Source organism: Gorilla gorilla, chromosome 21 (genome assembly GCF_029281585.2).
Source record: "Gorilla gorilla gorilla isolate KB3781 chromosome 21, NHGRI_mGorGor1-v2.1_pri, whole genome shotgun sequence".
Taxonomy (NCBI): domain Eukaryota; kingdom Metazoa; phylum Chordata; class Mammalia; order Primates; family Hominidae; genus Gorilla; species Gorilla gorilla.
In genome coordinates, this window is record NC_073245.2 from 56161494 (window position 1) to 56187379 (window position 25886).

The 25886-nt window shown below is 50.1% G+C and overlaps 1 protein-coding gene across 7 annotated transcripts in view; it reads left to right on the plus strand.

Annotated features, from left to right (window-relative positions):
* The window catches only part of TOX2 (TOX high mobility group box family member 2), a 154663-nt gene that overhangs the window by 15056 nt on the left and 113721 nt on the right, over positions 1 to 25886 (plus strand). For 2 of the 7 annotated variants that reach the window (XM_019017578.4, XM_055373010.2), the window contains exon 1: positions 15999 to 16139. The exons of 4 other annotated variants lie outside the window; for them this stretch is intronic. In XM_019017578.4, the coding sequence (XP_018873123.4) occupies positions 16014 to 16139 (126 nt within the window). In that variant the 5' untranslated portion in view covers positions 15999 to 16013. Of the gene's footprint in view, positions 1 to 15998; positions 16140 to 24968; positions 25334 to 25886 lie in introns of those variants that run through there. One more of the 7 variants, XM_055373014.2, reaches the window with a different exon arrangement.

Here is a 25886-nt window from a genome sequence, read left to right on the forward strand (position 1 = left end):
CTCCTGGCCTCATGATCCACCCGCCTCGGCCTCCCAAAGTGCTGGGATTACAGACGTGAGCCAATGCGCCCAGCTGCTTCTGAGTATTTTTCTTCGTGGCATCATATATCTGTGAAATTACTTGGTTGCTCCCCCTTCAGGATAATAAACTTTAAGAAGCAATAGGCTCATGCTTATTTTGTTTACCATTGCATCCTCATGGTGTCTGATCTATAGTAGGTGCTCAGTAAAAAGTTGTTGAAAGATTGAACGAATGAATGAGGCAGGTTATATTTTTCAGAGATGACCACCGTAACATAGCCCAGGCTGTGTTTCTAAGAATAATCCACTCACCCTCTCTGGGCCTCACTTACCCTGTTTATATGTTGTTGCCAGGAGGATTAAACACATATATGTGAGGGACACAGTGTTTGGGGCCTGCAAGTGTTAATCCATGTGAATTCTATAATTCTCCTTGTAGTAACATGCCAGGCCCATCTCTAGCTGAGTCCAAGGAGGAAAGTTGAGATATGACTCAAGAGGGATGATGTTTGAAATCCTTGTCCTCATGGCTTTTAATCAATGCTTGACCCTTTGGGGCAAGGCTGGCAGATGCAGCCCCTGTTTTGTCCCCTTCCCATCTCCCTGGGAATGATGACCTTGCCTTTGTTAGGAGGGAGGCGTCACTCCCAGTTGCTTGGGCTGGGGTATCTGGGGCACAGTTGGCCTGGCCTTCGGAGATAATAAAATCTCTCTCCAGCCCATGGGAATGTTTCTGTTGACCAAGCAGGACTTTTTGGTGGCTTCTCTCCTGAAGTTATCACTCTTCTTTTTTAAAAAAATTAAACTGTAAATTATGAACACTATGTTACCTGCCAAAAAGTTTAGGAAATGAGGGAAATCACCTGCTATGATCCCACGGTGCAGATTCAAGGGCAGTGTTTGACACTTTGCCTTCTTAATACTCAAGGCTTGCAAACTGCACTGCCCTACCATGGTTCTCTGGAAGCCCCTTACCCATCGCTTTCTTTCTACCTATTCCTGATGTTTATTGTTTATGTCCTTCTCTCCTCCCTCCTCTATCCCCTTCACTAGAATGTCGGCTTTGGAAGTGTGGGGAATCTCTGTCGTTTGCTCATGGGTGGAGCCTTCAGAGCGACTCTGACTGCCAGGCCTCTGGTTTTAGTGTTTCCCACCCACCAGGCAAACTCCTACACATACATCTTTTATTTTATTTTATTTTTCTTTAAAAGACAGAGGCTTGCTCTATTGCCCAGGCTGGAGTGTAGTGGTACAAACATGGCTCACTGCAGCCTCGACCTCCTGGGCTCAAGCGATCCTCCTGCCTCAGCCTCCTGAGTAGCTGGGACTTCAGGCACATGCCACCACACCTGATAATTTTTAAATTTTTTGACAAGGGGTCTCACCATGTTGCCCAGGCTGGTCTCCAACTCCTGGGCTCAAGCGATCCTCCCACCTCGGCCTCCCAAGTAGCTGGGACTACAGGCATGTGCCACCATGCCTCGCTAAACATACACGTCTGTTAAATTTCTGCTCAAGCACCACCCCCTCCTGGAGGCTTTCACTGCTGTCCTCCCCTGTGCTACTGCCCTTCCCATCCGGCATCTCTGACACTGTGGGCTCCCTGGGGCTGGGCTGCCCAATGTCCACAGGAGACATGGGCTTCAGACGCCGTGTCTGGGTGCTTGGACGTTGACTTAAGAGCAGTGGGAGTTGTGGAGGTGTGCTGCGTTTTAGAAGAATCTTTGCAGTTGTTCTGTGGGGGAAAATATTGGACGGGGCAAGAGTGGAGGCAGGAGAATAGTTGGGAGGTGGTGCCTGTGGCTCAGGGGAGAATTGTTGATGGCTTGTGGCCATGCTATCCAATAAGGTAGCCAGTAGCCATGTGTGGCTCTTTTCATTTAAAATACAGGAAAATAAAACAAAATTTAGTTCATTCACACTAGCCATATTTCGAGTACTCGCTAGCCACATATGGGTATTTTAGCCCCTATTGGGCAGCGCAGATACAGACATTTCCATCCCTGCAGAAAGTTCTGTTGGTCCACTCTGGCTTGGACTGTGGTGGTGGAGTGGAAATGAAGAGAAGTAAGGGTGTGGGAGGTAACAGGAGGGAAGATGTATGCAGTTTGGGGATGAGTTGGATCTGGGGTATGGTGGAGAGTGGGGTATCAAAGAAGACTCAGGAAGTAAAATTTCTGGGTCAAAAAAGAGTGAGCATTTTTATGGCTCCTGATTCCTGCTGACCTGTCATTTTCCAAAAGGGTCATCCCCACTCACCAGAAGCATGAGAAAGTGCCCATTTTATCCTGCCCTCCTGGCACAGCTTATTACCTTCGGAACACCCTTCCATTGTGTATATCTCTTGCCAAATCTGCCTTCATTTAGGGTCTAGCATGTGGACCCTGAGGTCTTTGTGATCAGGGACTTATATGTATATTAATGCAGATTTCAATAAAAAGAGTTATGTTTGCCATTGTGGTACGGCCTGATGCTGTTTAAATGCCTTCGGTAATATCTTCAATCAGACAGCAAATAGAAAACAGGAAAGTTAGTAATAAAAAATGAATTAGGACGATTAGCAAAAGGTGAACCGCTTCCCTCCTCAGGCGACAGGCAGAGTTGACGGAGCTTTGCAGGGTGCCTCCTGTCCAAACACACGTCTGGATTATTGCAGCCTTCGGGGCTGGCCCTGGGGTCTTCTCTGCACATAGGACTTGGTTATTGCATTTAGTTTTGCAAAGGTCATGGACATCCCCTCGGAGGGGCTTTGAGGGGCTCACACCAGGATTGGGGGCCCGCACCCTGGGTTGGGTGAAGGCAAGGGGTTGGAGAGGGGTTGCTGCCCCCGCTGCCATTTCTGACTGAGGGCAGGTCAGCAGCTTCTTCCTCTAAGCAGAGACATCAGTGGGCCTTGCTTCCCTCCATGCATCCTCCAGGGGCCTGGACAAATCTCATCTGCCCCTCTTTCTAACACCTTCCCTGGGGTTGCTTTTGGGGAACCTTTCCTAGCTGTCTGGTGGCAGGGGCAAAGTCCCTTCAAGAAGGAAGTAGAGGCAAAGGCTGTAATTGACTAACGCACACCCTGGGGCACCGAAGAGAAACAGAATTCTAGTGACCAAGTAAGGTCACTAGAGTTTAGAGCTCAACAGAAGGGTGAGAAGCTTCTACCTGGGTAAAGTTGGGCATCACACTCACCTGGAGCAAAGGGGACCACGTTGACCCCCACAGGTGGTGAATGTCTCCGTTACCTAGCTCATTTCTGTAGCTGCAATACCATCAGGATTTCAACATGTGAACTTTGGGGGGACCACAGCATTCAGACCATAGCAGATAACATGCACATTAGCAATACGGTTGCCATGACAGAGTGGTTGGTGTGGTTAATACCCAGGTTAGTTGGCTGATCCCCACAGAGGGCTGGTGACTGCCTACCTCAGGCCAGCGCATCTGAAACTGAAGAGCACCTGAATCACATGAGGGTCTTGTGAGAACGCAGATTCTGATTCAGTAGGTCTGGGGCGGGTCCAGAGATCTGGCATTTCTAACAAGGGCTAGATGTTGCTGCTCAGGGGGCCGTGCTGTGAGAATCAAGGCGTTTGTGTTAGGCTGAGATTCTAGAAGCAGAGCCTGAGACGAGGGTTCTTGTGCGAGAGGTTCAGTGGGGAGTGATTGCAGGAGAAAGGGGGAAGGCCCTGGAGCAGGAATGTCACAAGAAAGTGGGTCCCACCTGGAGGCTGGGGTGGCGCCTCTGCAGCCCACATGTCAATTAGTCATTGGCCATGGGCTGCCCAGGAAGGGGAGAGGTATCATGCCTCCTGTGCCACCTCCCAGCAGGTATTTCTCCAGAGGGAGCAGCTGTGGGCAGCTGTGAGCATCAGCACTCAGCCCCCGGGGAGTGGGTGCACAGCCTGAAAGAGGGGTTCTGGGTGGAACTCGTGGTCATCCAGTCACAGTATCTTTGCCTGAGGATGGCCTTGAGGAGGGTGGACTGGGAGGCAGGACTCGGGCTCCGATGTGAACTCTGCTGTGTCCCCCAGGGTGGCGGCCTCTCCTTTCTGGGAGCTGCGTGTGCTGCAGGTTCACAAGGTGATGGTTTGGTTGGCCCTTTGTTCTGGTCCTCAGGCTGTGATGGAAGCTGAGGGTGGGGATGGGGGGAGGGTCTGCACAGGAAGAGGCAGCTCTTATTTCAGAGCCCAAGGTAAGGAGAGAGAGAGAGAGAGAGAGAGAGAGAGACATGCCCTCAGTCAGAAATGGTGGAGATTACCCCTGAGGCCTGCAGTGTTCAGGGACGACTTCCTGGCAGAGGGAACCTTTAGGTGGGATCTCCAAGAAGCATAGGAGGAGAACATAGAGGAATGGGGAAAGGCAGAGGCATTTATTTAGCATCCATCACAGGATGGGTATTTCACTTACGTTATTTATTTAATCTTCACAACAATCCTATTTAGAAAGCCACGTCCACCGTGCAGGTGAGGAGCTGAGGCTTGAGAGGTGAGGGCACTGGGCCGGGGTCACAGTGGGATTGGAACCCAAGCCTGCTTACCAGGAACATACTTTCTCTTCCTAAGGGACCACACCACATAGGGAGGGGGTGTGTGGAAAGGGGAGGGGAGCTGGAGGCCTGGGGAATTACTGCAGACCTGACTGGATGGGCAGAGGCTCGTATAGAGGGGGCTGGGAGGACACTGACTGCCAGGCTCTGGGGTTTGGATTCTGTATGGGGAGCCATGGAGGGCTTTGGGGCAGGCGTGATGGTGTAGTGTCATGCCCTCTGCCCTGGGACCCCCTTCCCATCCCAACTCTGAGCCAGCTTCTCCACATTGTCCACCCTCCCTGGATTCAGACTTCATCTGTGTGTGTGTTTGTGTGTGTGTGTGTGGGGGGGGGGGTGTTGGGATGGGTGGAGTCCATCCTGGACCCTTTCTGTAGGCCATTTTTTGGACATTTGGGCTACTCCAGACAGGGGTCATCTATTTTTGCTGTAAGTGTTTTGTGGGGCAGAGGCCAGGCTAAGCTGCCGACAGCATCCCTGGAATCATGCTCTATCCAGGAATCTTGGTGACAGCTGGGCGTCTGGCCACTGCGGTGAGCCTTCCTTCTCTACCCTTCCCATGCAGCCAGCCCCATTCTGTGCACTGGTGCCTTGGGGGTGAATGGAGGAAGGAGCACAAATCATTATCCCGGATGAAGACAGATTGGGCTTGGGGTGCGTCAGGACCTTGTGGGGAGGATTCGGTTCTGAATTATTTTCAGTCTTCTTCGCTCTGTCCCCACCTCTGTGGCCTGAGTTTTCTCTCCCAGTCAAAGCTGGGAACATCCAACTCTTTCTCCGTCATCTTCCCTGTAAGCCTCTCCTGCGTAGGATGTTATATAAGCTATAGTCACAGCTTGGAACCTGGCACGATATGCTGATATCAAACGTGGAAACTGTTAGTGCTAAGCTGCGATGTGGGGATAAGATGGTCGAATGAAAGGTACCAGTGGAGTTGGGGCGGGGATGAGGAGGAACTACTGTTTAGTGAATACCTACTATGTGCCAAGCACTGTGCTAGGTGTCTTTTGTGTACTATCTTATTTAACCCCTACAACAGCCCTGCAAATTATGTATTACTATTACCATGTCACAAATGGGATACCTGAAGCTCAGAGAAACTTGCCCAAGGTCACACAGCCTGTAAGAAGCAGAGTGGATCTGCCGGGTGGGGTGGCTCATGCTTGTAATCCCAGCGCTTTGGGAGGCCGAGGCGGGTGGATCACCTGAGGTCAGGAGTTCGAGACCAGCCTGGACAACATGGTGAAACCCTGTCTCTCCTGAAAATACAAAAATTTAGCTGGGTGTGGTGGCAAGTGCCTGTAATCCTAGCTACTCAGGAGGCTGAGGCAGGATAATCGCCTGAACCCAGGAGGAGGAGGTTGCAGTGAGCCAAGATCATGCCCTTGCACTCCAGCCTGGGCAACAAGAGTGAAACTCCATCTCAAAAAAAAAAAAAAAAAAAAAAAAAGAAGCAGAGTGGATCGTGAACCTGAATCCGTCTAGCTCTGAAGTCATGGTCTTTATTCTGCACCACATATTCTTGCATGCACAGGGGTCTTTAGCTTCCTTTTGGAGACCCTTTCATGTGTTCCTCATTGAAACTCAGACCATCAACCTGAGAAGCCTTGGCATGGCGTCTTGTCATTCCCACTGGTAGAGACAGGCAGACCTACCCACAGAGGTGAGTGCCCACCTTGTCCCAGCTCAAGGCAATGTCATAGGCCAGCAGGCTCAAACTCAGGGTCTGAACTTTCCTGATCCCAGCTGCTTCCCAGCCCCCAAGAGGCTTTGTTGTTTTCAACTTGATGTTGAGTAGACCAGACACATGTTCTTTGGCTGTGAGTATTATCAGTGCAAATGCTCTTATATTAGCTCCTGTATTGGTTGTGTATTGCTTCACAGTAAGCCACCAGAATTAATGGCTTAAAACAATAACGATTTCATTAAGCTCATGATTCCATGGGTTGGCTGCAAGGCTTCCTGGCTAGGCTGGTTGTCTCTACAGGCTCTCCCTCCCTGCATCATGGTCAGTTGGCCAGTGGCCTGGGAGCTGGGTGATCTAGGACAGCCTCCCTCGTGCGGCTGGCAGTTTGCATGCTGCTGGCTGGGGGCTGGCTGGTTGTTGGCTCAGCTCCCCGCATGACCTCCTGTCCTCCAGCAGGCTAGCTCGGGCATGTGCACCTGGGGCTCCCAGGCTCCCTGGTGCATCAAGAGAGAGCAAACCCCAGTGTCCTGGTGCTTTTCAAGCCTCTGCTTGTGTCACCTTTGTTGTTGTCCCATTTGTCAAATACAAGCATATGGCCAAGCCCACATTCAAAGCATAAAGAGAGAGATGATGAGAGGAGTGGCAGCCTCACGGTGCCGAGGGCATGCATGCAGGACAGGAGGCTATGATTAGGATTAGTGGTCATCTTTGTAATCTACACAGCTGCCCCCACTCTTCAGACAGCAGACATTCATCGAGTCCCTGCTGTGTGCCAGGCACTGTGGCAGGGACTCTGGGGTGAACAACACAGGCCTCGTGCTGTGGGCATGTGGCCTCTAGTCTAGCCAGTGAATAGTCACATGATGAAACACAACTAAAGCAGAACAGGTGTGATGAAGGAGAGCCACACAGGGCTGGGAGACCAGGCAACAGAGAGCTCTGGGGGGGACTGTGGGAAGACTAGGAGTTGCTAGATGATGGGCACGGGGGAAGCATTCCAGGCAGGGAAGAGCACGTGCGAAGGTCCTGTGGAAGGAGGGGCCTGGCACACTTGACCACTCCAAGAAAGTGCCAGTTTCTTTTAAGTGTCGGCAACCTTGGGCTGGGAAAGGAACTTCTGGTTCGCAAAGGTCCCCTGAGCATTTCCGTGCGATGCAGTCTCAGGAGGGAGGTGGCTGATACCTTCCCATGGGCAGCTCCTGGGTTTTGTGGGCTGGGAGAGGAGACCCAGGAGGGATTTGAGCACTGGGAAGGGTGTTGTGGGCACAGAGTTCAGTTTGAGGAAGGGGGAGGAGGAAGCAAGGAAGGGGTCAGTTGCAGAGGTTTTGGGAGGGACTGGTGTGTGAGGGAAGTGAGGGGTTTTGGACTCAGTCCTGCTGGCTGGTGGTCTTTGAACCATGGACTGAGAATGAGGTGATCAGATGTTGGGGAGGCCCGTAGGGAGGGTGCACAGAGGAATGACTTGGGGACCCTCCCCAGCCACACCCCAGGTCTCCAACCCTAAGCCAGCCTCTACGTCCATGTGCAGGGCTGGGAGGGCCATCCTGGGGGCGACCACAGCATCGAGTCCCCGTGCGGAGCTGCCTGCCCAATCCCATAAGCAGCCTTTGATGTCCCTGGAGCCTTCAACAGCTTCTCTGAAGGCAGATCAGGGGCTGTGGTTTTGGAAAAGGCCTAGCATCACTGGGTGCCAGAATAATGATCATAAATGAACCAGCACAGATTGGAAAAATGGGAGGAGTCTGGAGTGTGGGTTCCTGCTTCTTGCCAATGTCTCCATGAAACCGTGCAAGTAGCTGCCCAGTCCTGAGCCTCCGTTTTCTCACCTGGAAATAGGGCCAGCTCCCATCCTCCCTGGGTCAAGTGAAGAGGAAGCTTTGAGGGCTGTTAACCTCAGCACCTTCAGTCTAATGCTTGTGGACAATGCGGGAACCCCAGTGACTGCACGGTGGAGTGAAGCAAACTCTCCTCTTACCAGGACCCATGTCAGTGGAACTTTCTTCCCCAGAATAAACAGAAACCATGGCAACCAGGATATGTCATATGGACTGGCAGCCTGTCCCAGTGATGGCCAGGAGAAGGGCCTGGCACAGATGCGGGCCCCACTCACAACTTCACCCGCTGTGGGATGACCCACCGGGGACCCCTTAGTCCTCCCCTCCTGCCTGAGGTAGGACTGAGAAGTTCAGTCCTGACTTTGGGTTTCCATTCAACCTCAGATTTTATTATTACTTAATAGTAAAATGCTTTTCCCGGAAAGCATGTCTCAAATGAGATAAGTTGAAGCAATCCTGGCTCCTGCCCCATGTCCTGATGGGTGCACTAGGAGTTATCAGGATGCTGCTGGATGTGGGCACTGAAATGGCAGCAAATCTACTCTGAGAGGGAGGGCGCTGAGCCTGTGAGCGCCTTCAGTCTTCAGATGGCCAGCGAGGTGGTGGCATTAATATCCCACTTTACGGAGAGCCTCAGCTCTTTACCCGGGGTTCACAGCTAGTATTTGACAGAGCTGGCATTCGAACCTGCATCTTCATGCCCCAGAACTTATTTCCACACTGGCTTTAGCTGAACTGGAGGCCCAGCCACCACATGGCAGGCAAAGAGCATTTGTCGCTCCCTGCATTGAGGGGGTGACTGGTCTGTGACGCCTGCCCCCAGCACAATGGGTCCAGGGGTGGTGGAGGGGCATCTGAGGCAGCTTTGAAGGCCAGGGGGTTTTTCCAGCCCTTGTGTTTCTGCCTTATGGCCTCCTTGTGCAGCTCTGGCAGGAGTGGACAGGTGCCCTCGCTTCTAGAAGCATGGTCTTGCCTTAGCTGGAAGTTGAGGGTGGAGCTTCCTGGAGTCGCTGGCTTCACCTGCATCTGCAGCCATCCAGACAGGATGCCAAAGCCCCAGCTTGGGTAACCCCCTTGTCTCTTGGAGCCCCAGTGTCCTTATCTGTAAAACGAGGAGATCAGTGACTCAGGGACAGCATAGCATAGTGGTGCTGGGCATGCATGTTAGGTCCTAGGACCTTAGTTCCAATTCTGTCTGTGACAATTACTAGCTGTGCACATCTAGTAAGTTACTTAACCTCTCTATGCCTCAGTTTCCTCCTCTGTAAAATGGGGATAATAATTGCATCTACTTAATTTGTGGTAAGGTTTGCATAGGGATTTCATCATATTGGGACTGGAGGAGTTGAGTAAGAAGAAAGGACAAAACCTTGGTCTAGCTTCTGCCAATTTCTGGGCAAAAGCTGAAGTTAGCACAAAGTCAGCCCAAGCATGCTCCACCACACTCAAAGTACAGTTCTGCTGCCAGAACCCAGCCAGGGGGAGGGGATGGGAACTGTATAAGAGTAGGACGGATGCCAAGACTAGTGAGGCATTTTAACAAAATGAGGCTGGAATGTGGCATTGTGTAAGTCCCACAAATGAATATGTGTGGTGAGGTTGGACGATAAGCGAGGGTTCATTTGGTGAGACCATTCGTATAGTCAGACGTGAGTTTAAACTGACCCCGCAGCTTAGAAGCTGTGTGGCCTCAAGAGCTTACTTAACTCCTCTGAGCCTGTTGGCACACCCAAAAAGAAAAACGACTCATTTCATTTTGCTAGATTGTCTAAGGATTAAAGAGATGACAGAAAGTACCAGTGCCTGGCACAGAGTAGATGCTTACTAAGCACCCCAAGAGTGTCTTATGGGGTGCTTATGTGATTCAGTCGGTGCTGCTACTGAGTGACCACAGGGATATGCTCAGATATGCTGCAGAGGTTTCCTTCTATAGTTAAAGGGCAGGGAGTCATGCCCTGTATGAGACATTGTTCCTTAGGGAAAATGAAGTCATGGGACTTGTTCATCTGGATAGTGCAGTCCAGGGGTGTATGGGGCTTGGGGTACTGCAGGCAAGTCCCTGGGACAGTGTGGCTGAGGGATGGGGCATTGGGTCTAGGAGCTTGGTGCAGAGCTCAATCAGGAACCTTAAAAGAAAACACAATGTGAAGACTTTCTACCTTGAGGACAGTGGGGCCGTTGAAGGATTTTAAATGGTGGGACGTCACTTTTTTTTTTTTGAAGAGTTGGTGTCCTACTCTGTCACCCAGACTGAAGTGTAGTGGCATGATTATAGTTCACTGCAGCCTTGAACTCCTGGGCTCAAGTGATCCTCCTGCATAAGGCTCCTGAGTAGCTGGGATTACAGGCATGCGCCACCATGCACAGCTAGCTTTTTTTTTTTTTTTTTTTTTTTTTTTTGGTCTGTTTTTCAGAGATATGTCTTGATATGTTGCCCAGGCTGCTCTTGAATTCCTGATCTCAAGCAATCCTCCCATCTCGGCCTCACAAATTGCTCGGATTATAGGTGTGAGCAATCGCACCTGGCAACTTTTTTTTTTTTTTTCCCCAAGAAAACTCTACTAATTGGCCTGGAAAATAAATGGGGGAGGGTGAGCTAAGGGGCTGCTATGGGGATCCAGGCCAGAAGGGTGAGAGGCTGAGCCAGAGTCGCAGGGATGGAGGGGGAAGGAGAGGTGACTGCAGAGGATGAGACAGCGATCAGGGCACCCTAGGGGTGTGGTGTGGCACTTTAGTGGTCAGTGCTTTGCAGAGACGAGGCACATGGGATTAAGCAAACACAAAATCCCAGTGGGCGTGAGGATGTAGACCAGGGCACCTTAGAAGCGCAAAGCGGCTTTAGTCACTTCCCTTGCGTGAGATTTGTTTAATAGAAGCTTGCAGCTTCGCAGCACTTAACAGGTGCTGACGGGGGCATCACAATATTGTGAAATTAAGCTGTGAAGCCGACTTCATTACCAGCTTACCTGGCGATGAAGCAGCTGCCTTAGTTAGCACTGATGGTTGGGCATGACAGAGCTAAAATTGAACTTGGCAATTACTGCTCATGAGAGGTTCTCAGTACTGTGAAAGGAAGGTTCCATGGAAATCAACCCTGGTAATCACAGGGTTTAAAATTAGTCAGTTACTATTAAGGTTGCTCTGTCAGCATATGCTTCAGGGTGATGTGAGGGAAGGGGGCGTGGAAGCTTGGGTTTGGGCTGTTGTGGGTTACCTTATGTTCACCTGCACTGCATTTAAGAAAAAAAGTTGGTTCTAGGACAAAGGTTCGAGAGTCCCAGTGTTAATATCATGGTGCAGGGTGGCCATTTGGATAATAGGTGGTTTTAAAGCCTTTTTTTTTTTTTTTTTGAGTATTTTTTGAGACAGAATTTCGCTCTTGTTGCCCAGGCTGGAATACAATGGCGCGATCTCGGCTCACTACAACCTCCGCCTCCCAGGATCAAGTGATGCTCCTGCCTCAGCCTCCTGAGTAGCTGGGATGACAAGCATGTGCCACCACACCTGGCTAATTTTCGTATTTTTAGTAGAGATGGAGTATCACCATGTTAGCCAGGCTGGTCTCGAACTCCTGACGTCATGTGATCCACCCACTTCGGCCTCCCAAAGTGTTGGGATTACAGGCACGAGCCACTGTACCTGGCCTAAAGCCCTGTTCTTTTTATTTGCGTAAGCTCACACCCTCTCAGCTTTGGTGTTTTCTATTGACTTAAGGAGGTTTCCTGACTCGCTTCTGGCCTCTCCTTGGGATGTTGCGCAGGAAGAGCTCAGCTCTCTGTGGGTTCCTCCTTGCCCTGGAGGAAGGAATGATGCGATACGATGGAAGGTTCCTGAGTCCTTCACAGAATTGTTTTTGGTAAACCTTGGCTGGAACATCTCAGCAATCTCAGAAGATTTGTCCCCATTTTGTGAATAAAGACAGCAAGGGGCTGATATGGGCTTGGTTGCTACTGTACTGAAAAATCAAAGGACAAAGCTTATAATGATTCAATTGTGAGTTTGCCTGGGCTGTGTGCACTGACCCTCATCAATAAGAAGATGGAAGTTGACTCCTTGCTGTGAGCCTCAACTTCCTCATCTGTAAAATGGGAACTTGTTTTGTGCAAGTGTGAGGACTAAATGAGATCATCAAAGCACAGTAGAACCTCAGCATGGTGGCTGTTGGCTATTAACAGTGATATTTATGGACCAGACCAGGCACTTTCCATCGATGACAGCTGCTTTGACAAAAACCCCACCAGGAGGGAACTATTATTCCCATCTTAACATTAGTAAACAGAGGCTCAGAGAGGATCTAAGTTTGGCCAAGATCTAAGGGTACAGCCAGGATTCAAACCCAGGCATTCTGGCCACAGAGCCTGGCCACTGTCCCTTCACCTCACCCTGGGAACAGCTGAACAACAAGGAAACAAGTAACATCATAGCTCATGCCTGTCATCCCAGCACTTTGGGAGGCCAAGACGGGAGGATTGCTTTAGGACAGGAGTTAGAGACCAGCCTAGGCGACATAGTGAGACCCTATTTTTACAAAAAAAGAAAAAACACAAAAATTAGTAGGGTGTGGTGGCACATGCCTGTAGTCCCAGCTACTCGGGAGGCTGAAGCAGGAGGATCTCTCGAGCCCAGGAATTCAAGGCTGCAGTAAGTTATGCTCATGCCACTGCACTGCAGCCTGGGCAATAGAGGGAGACCATGTCTCAATAAATAAATAAATAAATAAGAGAAAAAAGAAAACAAAAAAGAAAACAAGCAGCTTGGACAAGCTGCCTCCGTGGATAAGAAGAGAGAAGCATTAAAACTGAAAGATCATTTCCAAAAGGCTGCAGCTTCTCCACAGGAAGCTGAGTCATCTCTCTTTGTTTTGAACCGTAACCATCACGTTGCCTCAGAATCTGAAAAATTAAAAAAGAACTAAAAAAATGCTGAGTTTCTTCATGGTGCAGAGGCCCTTCTTGTCTCCACGCCAGAAGGAGCTGAGCAGAGGGGCCACAGTGATGGGACCCCCGCCAACCCACATTAAATACCTCCACCTGAATATTTATTGCAACGGCAAGAGCACTGCACCTGGAATCCGGTCTCACGCCCTGGGATTTGCCTTGCTAAGCCTCAGTCATCCAACCTGCCAGGCAGGTGCACCTGCCCCAGCCCTGCCTTCTCTGTGGGGCTGGTGCTCTCGGGGTGCACGAGTCAGGGTTGGGAGGATGCTTTCTCACCTGTACACCTGTGGATGGTACGATCACAACCCCAAATGCCTCCTCCCAGTACATTTGGCAGAATTCAGTCCAGAATCTGGGCCTTTGCTTAGCTCCTGTAAACTCCCTCTCCGACAGATGGTGGGGTTCAGTAAGAGTTTGATGAAGAATGCAGGGGCTTTCTGTGCTTGTCTGGTATCACCCAGCTTCTGCCTTTTAAAATGCCTCATTCCTTATCTGTGTACTCAAACTCTGCCCCTTCTCCAAATCTCGGCTTGACTGACACCTTTTTCATGAGGCCCTCGCCCAGGTGACTACCCTGAGACCCTTACTGGTGAGTACTGTCTTCCTTATATCATACTCACCTCTGTGTGTAAGCTGGGCTTCCTGTGAGGACAGGGGCAGTGTCCTGATCACACATTGCTCCAGCTTCTGGAATTATGACCTATGTGAAGTAGGGAGGAGGCAGAGGGAACAACAAAAAAAAGTTTTTTCAGTGAATGAATAAATAAATGAGACTTGAAAGATTTTTACCTTTGTGTTTTCTCTCTGACAATCAATTATACCTTTCACTTATCTCTTGTTTCTGATGAAAAAGTTTAACATTCAACAAGCAACATGGCTTCTTGCAGCATCAACAAATGCCCATCATTTTCAAGGCCGCATAGTATTCCATTCTATGGAGAGCCATGATTTATTTATCCAATCCTCTGTCGACGGACTTTATTGTCATTTTCATCTTCTTATAAATAATGATGCAATAAATATCCTTGTCCACACGAATTTGAGCCTAGAAAGTTCTTTATCATCCTAAGCTTATACAAATATTCATGGACAATTTCTTCTTGCATGCTTACAGCTTTGTGTGTGTGTGTGTTTCTAAATCTTTGGTATGTCTGAAATTTTCATCCATCTTTGTATCGCGGTGCAAAATGCACCTCTCTTTTGCCTTGAGACGAGTGTCATGTGCCTTGGATCTATGGGTTGTGTGCACTTTCTATTTGGTGAGCACGCACTGTGTGTGTCAGTCCCCATGCTGGGAGCCAGGACCCAGAGATGAGCAAGACAGACGATCCTGACCATCAAGAAGCTCAGAGCCTAGAGAAGAACAATAAACACAGAAACAAAAGCCATCAAACACATGAACAGAAACCATTGGCTGCAGGAGTGTGCTATGGACAAAGTAATTCAGGTGCAGGTGAGATTAGAGGAGCTCTCTTTGGGGAAGAAGGAGATCTTTGAGCAGAGCTGGAAGGATGAGAAGCAGTCAGTTGTGTGAAGGTCAGGGGAAGAGCATTCCAGGCAGAGGGAACAGCATGAAAAAGGTACAGAGGCAGGGAAGCAAGACTTTTTCCTTTCTGGAGCCTTTTGTAATCCCCCTTCCAGACTCTCCCTCCTCCTGCAGACACGCTGGGCACCAGCCCCCTTTATCACATGAAATTTGCTGTTCCCAGGCCGTTCTCTCTGTCACTTACTTTAGTATTGTTACAAGTGTTCAGGAATTGGATGATTCCCCAGAGCTCTTCCTGCTTAGTCTGGATCCTCTCAGCTCTGTGGTGCTTCCTCAGCAGCCTTTGCTGCTACTGAAATGTCCAAAACATTAAAATTAGTTTAATAGCACCTGGCACAGTACATGACACTTAATAAGTACTATTATCCCCATTTTACAGGTGAAGAAACTGAGGCTCAGGGAAGTTAGCCATTCCAGCAGGCAGAGCTAGGATTCGAACCCAGCTCTGTCTTATTTCAAAGTCTGCCTTCTTCATGGAGCCCTAGTTTAACTGCATTTGTGCGAAAGCTAATGAGAGACTGCTGGTTAATCCTTAGTGCCCGGGGCCAGCTTTATCCCAAGCCCGATCAAGGCTTGTGGTGGGTGACCTTGGCCTTTGGCCTGATGGCTTCAGAAGAGTGGAAAGGAACCAGGGGAGGTTCTTATTTTTTTGTTTTAAATTACAAATGTAATACACGCTTGTGGTAAAGAAAAAAAAATGAAACAAGAAAGAAAAAAGCAGCAACTGAAAATATCTCCTCCTCCCTAGTGTAACTGCTATTAACAGCCTGGTATCTTTTATAGTGCATGTTCAAACACATACATATACACCGTTATTGTTTTTATAAAAATGGAACCATGCCCTTGACTTTTTCTCGCAGGCAGTTCCAAGTCAGTACCTACACACCTTCCTCATTCCATCAGATGTATTTCAATGTATTCAACCAGACCCTGGCTTTCAACATTTAGCTGTCTCTAATTCTCTCTGTAACAAGCAACATCCTTGGGCATGCATCCATGCACTGAGTACAGGTATTTCTGCAGGATGGATGCTCAGAAGTCTAATTGCTGAATGAAAGGGCATGCAAGTTTCACACGTTGACAGGTGCTGCCAATTTGCCTTCCGAAGGCTCTTCCAGTGCAACACCCCTCCCAAGGCAGCGTGTGTGAGTGGGGAAGGCTCTTAAGCCGCAAATGACGTGGAGCCGCACTGTACTTAGGGGCTGCCTCCCCTTCTGCTCCCCGAGACCTGGCGTGGAGACCGCCACCAGGAGCTCCGAACATGCAGGCCCAAATTGGAATAGGAGATGGATTTTGATAAAAGAGGTTAAATAACAGGTTTTTCCATTTCACCTTATACGAACGGGATGGGGGGTGGGGGTGCCGGGCCTCCAGCCAATAGAGGACCAAGAGTTGTCAGGAGGGCTTATAAAGCTTGCTATTTCTGGCATTTTTTCCTCTTTCTCTGCTGATTATGCAGCAGACTCGCACAGAGGCTGTCGCGGGCGCGTTCTCTCGCTGCCTGGGCTTCTGTGGAATGAGACTCGGGCTCCTTCTACTTGCAAGACGCTGGTGCATTGCAGGTGTGTTTCCGCAGAAGGTAAGCAGCGGGTGCCCACCGCCCCATGAGGTGGAGGTGGTCAGGCCGTCACTGTGGGCTGAAGACAGGTGATGTCTGGATGGGGGCAGGCAGGGACCTGGACTGGTGCTTGTCACATTCTGGAATGAAGATGCTTTAGAGGGGCCAGGAGGCCTGCAGTTGGCAGCTCCTTCTTGGAGAGGAATTCTGGAGGCGGTTTGGGCTGTCCTCTGGAGAGCAGGGTCAGGCTGTGGCCTTGGTGCCCAGGCTGCTCAGGATCATTCATTCATTCATTCATTCAGCACACCCTGCAGTAGGCCTGGCCAGGTGTGGGCTGGGGGGTCTGGCTGATTCAGACTGGAAACAATGGGAGCAGTAATGGGGATGGCCCATGGCTTGGGAGGAGCCCAGAAGATACCTGGGCTGAAGAGTGACAGGGGCCTTCCAAGAAGGCAAGACGGGTGAGAAGTGGCTGAGGACGTCACCAGGAATACCCGAGCTGCCTCTTCCACTGGATTTTGGAGTTTGGGGAATCAATAAAAATTTCTCGCCAAATTTGGTGAATGCCACCTTTTCCTTTTGTGAAGTAAGGATATTAAAAAATAACCAGTTGGGATCTCTACGCAGCATACTTTCGTAGAAGAAAGGACAGCAACAAATGAGAAAGGAACTAAGGGGACTTAAGGGGACACACATGCCCTTAATAGGTGGCAGAGATTTCAAATGCAGAACCCTAACATGAAGGGGCCATCCCAGCTGTGCCTGGGAGGCTATCTTGGTGATGGGAGTTGACTGGGTTGGGGGCGGGGCTTGTTGCTGTTGATGGTGCTGCACCCAGCAGACCAGGAGGCCCGACCTCTTCTGGTGCTCTGATTTATCACAGCCATTGTTGAAATCCGGCTTCGTGCATGTGTGTCCCAGCAAGAGAAGGCTCCCGCTCAGGTCCGCTTTCCGTCATTTGGAACATCCTGGGTGAACTGGGAGAGACCAGGAAACACCAGCTTCTGTGCCTCCTGGGATGGTTTCCACCTTCTCCACTCTGGGTCTGAAAGCCTGCAGGAGGCAGTGGGCCCAGGCCTTCAAGGGAAGCCTGAGGAGCCAGCTGGACACAGAATGTAGCTATTGAGCACCTACTGTGTACTGGGGTCTGGGTTAGGCACTGCTTACATATCTCAGCTCGGCCACAAATACAGTCTGTGACATAGCGCAAGTTCCTTGAGCTTTCTGTCTCTTCATCCATAAAATGGGGACACTGATGCCTACTTTCTTGTGTTGTCATGATGGTGTGTGTGTATAAGCATTTATGTGTGTTCATGTGTATATGTATGCACACATGCACATGTGCACACACACACTGTGTAACACTTTGCCTGGTGTGTGGAAGGACCTCATTAATGAGGCATGAATGAATGAACAAATGACCTAGGATGTCGGCTCAGCTCATGAGGAGGGCGTGGCTCACAAGGGCATGTGTTTGTCTGCATCTGCGTGTATGATCCAGGGAGCTCTCTTCTTGTGCTTAAGAGTCAGAGGCTCTGGAATCTGTTTGGGGAGCTTGAAGGGAGGGCCACGTCTGTTTCACAGCCCTGGCTAATAGGAATTCTTTGTGTTTCTGGTCACTTCCATGGGTTCTTGACTGGGAGAGGAGTTCATGGCAAGGACTGACTGGCCATTTTGAAAGAGAACCAACCGATCCTTTTAGTGTTAACACTTCCTGAACAACTTACTGAATACCACTCATCAGCACTGTGTTGGTGGGGCCCTGGGAAAACAGCCAGCCAGTAAGCCAGCATTCAGATTGCTACCTGACGACCTGTTTGCTGAGAGCCCCTGGCTGGGAAGGAAGGTGCTGGAAGGAAAGGAGTCTTGGAAGGGACAGAGTGGCTGAGAATTGCACCCTCACACATGCTCCCTGCCTGGAGAACAGAAGCTGAGCCAGGTTTAAGACCTTGTTTTAAGTCATGGCTCTGTTCCTTACTTGCTGTGTGACCTCAGCACAGCAACCTCTCTCAGCCAGAGTTTCCTTGCCTACAAAATGACATTGTTAGGAGGACTAAGTGGGATAAAATATGTAAAGCACATTGTTGGTGCTCAGTAAATAACGTGTTCTCCTGGGGAGGGAAGAGGCCCTGGAGAGCTTTTGCCTGAAACCAGGGTGTCTGTTGGCACACAGGGGCCCAAACATGGCAGGCACCTGCTGAATATTTATGGGAAGAATGAAGGTGTGCAGAAGTGGGAGGCCTGAGTTGCAGGGCTTTTCCTGCCATTAGTAATTGCTGTGTGATCTTGGGCCAGTTCTTCATCCCCTTTGGACCTTTGATTCCCTCAGAAGAAGAATCCAGGCTGATGGCTTCAACCCCTGCTCTTCCACTGTGTTGGAAATCGGGTATGTGGGAGCCTCCAGAGCAGGATGAGCTTCATGTTTGAAATTAATTTCCTTTCCTCGGCCGGCGGCATCCCTGATGACTCTCCCCTGCTGCCTTGTGCATGAACAAACCGGTAATTAATGAAATTGGGAGCAGGGGCAGGGAGGCGAGGTTTCCAGTGGAGGCAGCTGGGGGCCTGCTGGGGCAGCCTCTGTGCCGCCCACTGGGAGGCCCAGGGCTGCCCAGGAGCTGCCATCTCCGTCTAGCCAGGGGGCCTGGCAGATGTTCACACATCTGGACAGTTGCAAAGAGAGGCATGAAATATAGATGGGAAGATGGGGAATGAATTCTCCAGCTTCTCCTGGGCCTGGGGAGCCATTTTCCAGGGAGGGCGTCGGGAACCTCCTGCTGTTAGGTGTTGAGATGAGCCTGGAGTAGCAATTGGGTGGACCTGGATTTTCAGCCTTTGGTCTCTTGACTTCTAGTTGTGAGGCTTGAGGCAGCTCACTTAACCTCCCTGGGTCTTCCTTGCTGTGAAGAGCAATTGAGGCCATGGGAGCAGTAGCCCCCTAGTCATGGGGGGATTGGTGTAGAAAGGCAGCTTTGATTTGCATCTCCTTACCCCAGGGGCTCATCTAGAAGAAAACAGTTACTCTCAATGGCCCTTTTCCTGATTCACACCCTCCCTCACCTCAAAATGCCCCTTCTACTTTGTGCCCACTTTTTATATATGATTGTTCCCCCCTCGGCTTAGGCCACAAATGTGGGATCATCTTTGACCCCTTTCTCTGCCTTACTCCTTGCATCTAATCCACCTGCACTTGCTGCTGGCTGTACCTTCAGGGTGCAATGACTTCTCCCCGCTTCACTATTACTTGTCACCGCGATGACCGCAGGAGCCTCCTCCCAGGCCTCCCTGCCTCCACCCTTCCCCCTTAGTCTGTTCTTCTCACAGCAGCCAGTGGGATCTCTGAGAACCACCTGATGCGCACATCCCTCCCTGCTTAAAGCCTGTGGTTGGTTGTCTTTTGAAATCAGCTGGATCTGTTCTGATACCTTTAATATACCCACCTGGGGGAGCTGGGCACCTGTCTGATCTCACTTTTTGCAGTCCACAAGCTAGCTTCTGCCTCCTGCAGAATCACTGTCCTGCCCCCTCCTAAATCCGCTTCCCCACTGACCAAGCTATTGTGCCTCTTAATTTTACTTTCAGACCCCTTTGTCCAGAATGTTTCTTTTACCCCTTGGACTCCTGTTTATTCTCGCAGGTGTGGTCACGACATCCACGGCTTTCCAGAAGCCTTCTCTGATTGCCCCCACTGTCTAGCCGCAACTATGGGAGCCAGGGTCCCCTTCCCTATGCCCGCTTCTGTCATTGTCCTCCCCATCAGTGCTGTGATGCTCTGGGAGGACATCACCCACGATGATGCACCTTTATTCTCACACGTGCTGCAAGGCCAGACAGCACAGAAATGTTAATTTAGGCAGTAGATGCAAAGACCTCCCTACAAATTAAGGGCCTTCAGACCTAGACAGACTGGAATAGGATCCTCACACTGGTTTGATTTGGCTGTGACCTTGGACAAGCCACCTAGCCTCTCTGCTTGGAGGGTCATGAGGATTGACGAGATGACATGTATAACAAACATCCTCCTCTTTCCCACTTGCTGGATTGTAAGTGTTCCCAAAGACACTTGGAATGTTTAAGCCCTCACATTTGCTCTGAGCAGAGCAAACTCAACAATGCATAGATGAGCCCACCACAGAACCCCAAACAGGAGCAAAAATAGCAGCCATCGGGGCAACCTGAGATGCAGAAGCCACAGGAAGAAGCCGCAGGCCAAGCGGATGTCAGCTGCTCTGAGGCCCTGCTGAGGTTCCTCGGATGTGCCGAGCTATGCAGCCCTCACGCCTGCTCTCGCTGCCTCCCCAACCACAGCATCAGATAAGGCCGGTGGAAAAAGTGCTGGCTTCCTCTCTCTGGGGAGGGGTAATCTCAGTGCCATCTGTGGGGCACACTCCATCCCCAGTTGCCTCTCTGGCCTCCCCTACCCCTCCCCACTGCTTGCTCTGCCCATCTTTGCTGGTCTCTTTGCTGACCGAGGTCACATCTGCCGGCAGCTCCCATCTTAGGGCCTGTACACAGGCTGTCGGGCCCTGGAATGCTCTCCCCAACACATCTACTTGGCTCACTCCTTCACCTCCTTCCAGTCTTGGCTCCACTATCACTTCCTCAATGAGGCCCACCTTGACTGCTCTGTTTAAATGTGCATACCCTCCATCTCGACATTCCCAATACCCCTCACCTGCTCAACTCTTTCTTCTTTCCATATACCACGTAAGTCACTTATTGACTATGTGTATTGTTTTCTGTCTCCAATGCAAGAGCGTAAACTCCAGGGGTCTTTGTTCACTGCTGTCTCCCAGGATCCCAGAATAGTGCCTGGCACAAAGTAGATGCACAGCAAATACTTTTTTGGTGCATGGATGCATGAGTACGTGAGTAAGAACCAGCCCAGCAATCAGAAGAGGTTCAGGCTAGATTTTGGGGTGAGGGGGGTTTGTTTCTGGGCTCCAGGCCCCAGGGATGGGCTCACATAGTCATTAAGGATTCTGGCCCCAGGATTGACCTGCATTGGCCAGAAGCCCCTGCTGACCTTCAGGGCGATAGCTGTCTGGGGCCAGAGAAGGGTCTAGAAGCCTGTGGTCCCTTTCAGGAGGGACCCTTGCAGTAGTTAAGAGTTTGGCTTTGGAACCACATTGCTGTGGGTTTGAATCCCAGCTCCACCACTTCCTAGGTAGATAACCTTCACATCTACCTCTCTGTATGTAAGTTTTCTACCTTTAAAGTAGAGTAGATAGGCCGGTGCGGTGGCTCACGCTTGTAATCCCAGCACTTTGGGAGGCTGAGGCGGGTGGATCACTTGAGTACAGGAGTTCAAGACCAGCCTGGCTAACATGGTGAAACCCCATATCTACTAAAAATACAAAAAAATTAGCCGGGTATGGTGGCACACACCTGTAATCCCAGCTACTCGGGAGGCTGAGGCAGGAGAATCACTCGAACCCAGGAGGCGGAGGTTGCAGTGAGCTGAGATCATGCCATTGCAATCCAGCCTGGGCAACAAGAATGAAACTCCGCCTCAAAACAAAACAAAAGTAGTGAATTCTGACCTTGCTGGGGTGGTGATTATGAGGGTTACATGCAATATAGATAAAGTGCCTGACTCATGGTAGATGATCAGCAAATGATTATTACTATTAAACTTATTATGGGTTTTTTTTTTTTTTTTTTTTTTTTTAGAGAAAGGGTCTTGCTCCGTCAACCAGGCTCTAGTGCAGTGGCATGATAATAGCTCACTGTAGCATCAAACTCCTGGGCTCAAGCAATCCTCCCATCTTAGCCTCCTGATTAGGACTACAGGTGCATACCACCATGCCTGGCTAATTAAAAATAATTTTTTGTTTGTTTGTTTGTTTTTTTGAGGCTGAGTCTCGCTCTGTCGCCCAAGCTGGAGTGCAGTGGTGCGATATTGGCTCACTGCAACCTCTGCCTCCTGGGTTCAAGTGATTCTCCTGTCTCGCCCTCCCGAGTAGCTGGGACTATAGGCACGTGCCACCACACCCGGCTGATTTTTTTTTTTAATTTTTAGTAGAGATGGGGTTTCACCATGTTAGCCAGGATGGCCTTGATCTCCTGACCTCGTGATCTGCCCGCCTCAGCCTCCCAAAGTGCTGGAATTACAGGCGTGAGCCACTGCGCCCGGGAGAAAAGTAATTTTTTTTCTAAGAGACGGGGCCTTGCTATGTTGCTCAGGCTGGTGTCAAACTCCCAGTCTCAGCTATCTTCTCGCCCTGGCCCCCCAAAGCTCTGGGATTACAGGTGTGAGCCACTGCCCCTGGCCTAAACTTAACTGAGCATGTTAGGGTTATGCTGCCATAACAACCCCCTGAATCTCAGTTGCTTATCATAAGGAAGGCTTATTTTTGCTCTTACTACGTGTTCCATGACAATCAGCAGAGAAATAGGGGTTGGGCTCTGCTCCACAGATCACTCAGGGCTGTAGGTTGGTCAGGTCTCGACCATCTGGAACCTTGCTGATCTCTAGAGAGAGCCTGCAGATCTCAAGTTTGCTTTTTTATACTTCTACCCAGAGGAGACCCACGTTGTTTCTGCTCATAACCCATTGGTCTAAACTAGACACATGGCTCCAATAAATGGTAAGGGGAGCCTGAGGTGTAGTGTCCTATGTGCCAGGAAGGAGAGGAGAGCCAGATATTGGAGAGCAGTAGTAAAGTCTACCACAGCAGGTACTTCGCTCTCTGCCCTCTCCAGACATATAGGCAGACTGAGACACAGTTAGTCAGTACTTACGGGACTCACTGTGGGTGGTTGAATAATGACCCCTAAGTATAGCTAGGTCCTAATCTTTGAAACCTGTGTATGTTACTTTAAATGGCAAAAGGGGCTCTGCAGATGTGATGAAGGATCTCGGGATGGGGAGAATATCATGGGTTCTCTGGGTGGGCCCTATAGGATCACAATGGTCCTTATAAGTGAGGAGGGTTGCAGAATCAGGAGAAGGTGATGAGAGGATGGAAGCAGAGACTGGGGTGACGTGCTATGAAGATGGAGGAAGGGACCACAAGCTAAGGAACACAAGCAGCCACTAGACACAGGGAAAGGCAAGGAAATGGATTTTCTCCTAGAGCCTCCAGACCAGCCAGCCCTGAAGACACCTTGGTTTTAGCCCACTGAGGCTGATTTTAGACTTCTGGCTTTCCAGAACTGTAAGAGAATAATTTATGTTGTTTTAAGTCACCTGTTTATGGTGATTTGTGACAGCAGCCCTAGGAAACTAATATATCACCTTCAGTCAGAAAATCATTTGAGACCCACTGCATAGAAGCCTCCTCTGTCTGCTCAGACAGAACTGACCCCTTCCTCCTGTCTCTTGTGGCGCCCCTTGTACCTGTCTGTCATCACGTTCATGCACAGACAGAGGTGTCTCTTAACATAGTCCTTCCACTCCCAACCCGCATGCTCCAACATGTATACGCACACTCTCAGCCACTCTTTGAGCCTCTCATTGCTTGGGCTGATCCAGATTGGTGTGTGTCCATGTCTGTAGGAATGCAGGGCAGGCTGGTGGCAAGGTCAGTGTAAAGGACTTATCTCTAGGGAAAGGGCCCTGGCATGCCCCAGGAGTGGCTCAGTTGGCGGGAGAGTAGAGGCCCCGTGGAAGATGGTGGGAGGGTGAAGGATGGGGCTGGAGAAATCAGCAGGGACCAGGTCAAGCAGGACCTTGGGACCAAGAGAAAGAGGTGGATCTTTGTTTTGAGGACAGAGGGGAGCCTAGTAGGATTTTGAGCAGGGGGCAACTATGGATGACTGATGACTGGGTTCTCCTGGTTTGCGACTAGGTTAGAAGACTGTCTTTGTCCTCCCATCTTCTGGAAGTCAACTCTATGCCAGACACTTCTGAGCTATGCTATGCTTTTCACAGGATTTCTCATGCATCCATTTTATAGAGGAGAAAGCTGAGACTCAAAGAATGGAACCTCATGGAATCCATCCTCCACGTGGCTAGCTGAGTCATCTTTTAAACTATAAATTAAAGCATGTTACTCCCCTGCAAGAACTCTCCAAGGGCTTCCCATTTGGGATGAAATCCAAGTGCCTTATGGTGGCCCTAGGACCCCAAATCACGTCCTTGCCTCGCCCCTCTGCCTACCGTGTCCTGCCTGTTATTCCCCCTGCATGCGAGAGCTTCTGCTTGTGGACCTCAGGGACTTTGCATTGCTGCTCCCTCTGCCTTAAATGCTCCCACCCACTACTTGTTGCCTGACAGCCTCCTTCTCTCCCTTCTGGGCTCCCTCAGTTTAATTGCTGCCTCTACAGAGAGACCCTGTCTCCACACTTCCTGTGTTTGCTGCCCAGCACTTAGCACAATGCAATGTGTGACCACCTTTGTGTGTTTGCTTGTTTGTTGCCTGCCTCCTGCAGTGGACTCTGAGGCCTGCAGGGGCTGGGACTGTGTCTACCTTGCTTCTCGTTGTGTCCCAGCCCCCAGGACCTGGTATGAAGGGGGCACTCAGCGAACAAACCTCTGCGGAAAGATGAAGGATGGGTCCTGTGGGCAGAGGGAGCTCTGGACCTTTGAGGGTGGCTGGAGGCTCCTGGACCTGCCTTGGAGGACAGACACCAGGCAGGGGCCAGCTGAGGAGGAGTGCCAGTGATTTCTCTGGGCACCTGGGCAGCCCCATTCCTATTGCACCTGGCCTTGACCCACTCCCTGTGCTGTCTACATTCTCTGTCACATTAAATGCTCTGCCTGCCATTTCAGCCTCTGGGAGGATCCACGAGGGGGTGGGGAGAGACATCAGACCTGGGTTTGGATCCCAGCTCAGCCACTTAATAGCTATGAGACCTTGCACAATTTCCTTTAACTTTCCAAGCCTCAGTTTCTTCCTATGTAAAATGGGCATACAGAGGGACAGCCTTCTAGCACGTGACTCCTGGTGCTTGATTCAGCTCGAAACTGCCTTATCTGCAATCCAAAAAGCCCTGCAACCAGAAGTTGTTTTGTCAATATGCTGCAAACTCGTTTGGCCCCCAAAATCTGACCTGAGCTGACGCGAGGCTCTTTGTAATCTTTACTCACCCCACTTGTGTGAATATTCATATGTTCCACTGCAGAAATATGAATGTGTTCCATTGCAGGTGTTGCCTGAGGCTCCACTGAAGCTATGGCATAATTTGCAGAATTTGCACTTCATTACTTTTCTGAAATTCAAACAAATTCTGAAACTGCACGAGTTCTGGCTGAGAGCTGTGGATCTGTGCATGTGAGTAGCTGCTGAAAACCCTCCTGGGTCACAGGAGGGCCCATGGGGGCCTCTGGCAGCCGTCGCAGAGCCTGAAACCCCTTGTTTCCCCTTGGCTGGCTTCTGGTTTCTTGGCAGCCAGTATCTTCTTAGCCACCTGGGGTTATGTTGGGTTTTGCTGGTTCAGGGGCAGGGGTTAAAGCTTAGGGCAGGGTGAGCCGAGGTACTCAGACATTTCTGATGTGAATTTAAAAGGAGAATTTTTTTTTTAATGAATCATCAGAAGAAAGAAATCAGAAGGAAGTGTGTGACCAAGGAGAGGAAATTAGGGTTTGCAAATTGCATGAGTCACCCCCTTTCTGACTCCTGGGTGATCCCTTGCCCTTGGCACTTTTCACTCATCTCTGAGACTCTCAAGGCCGTATTCTGCATAACATGCTGGGGCTGTCATGGTTTTATTCTGGCTCCAAACCTGCTTCTCATTCTAGCCATCAGTATAAATTTCTATTTTTGAATCACTGCCACGCTGTTTTACTTATTGTTGTGTTAGCCAGTGTTTCTTCCCTGCCCAAGC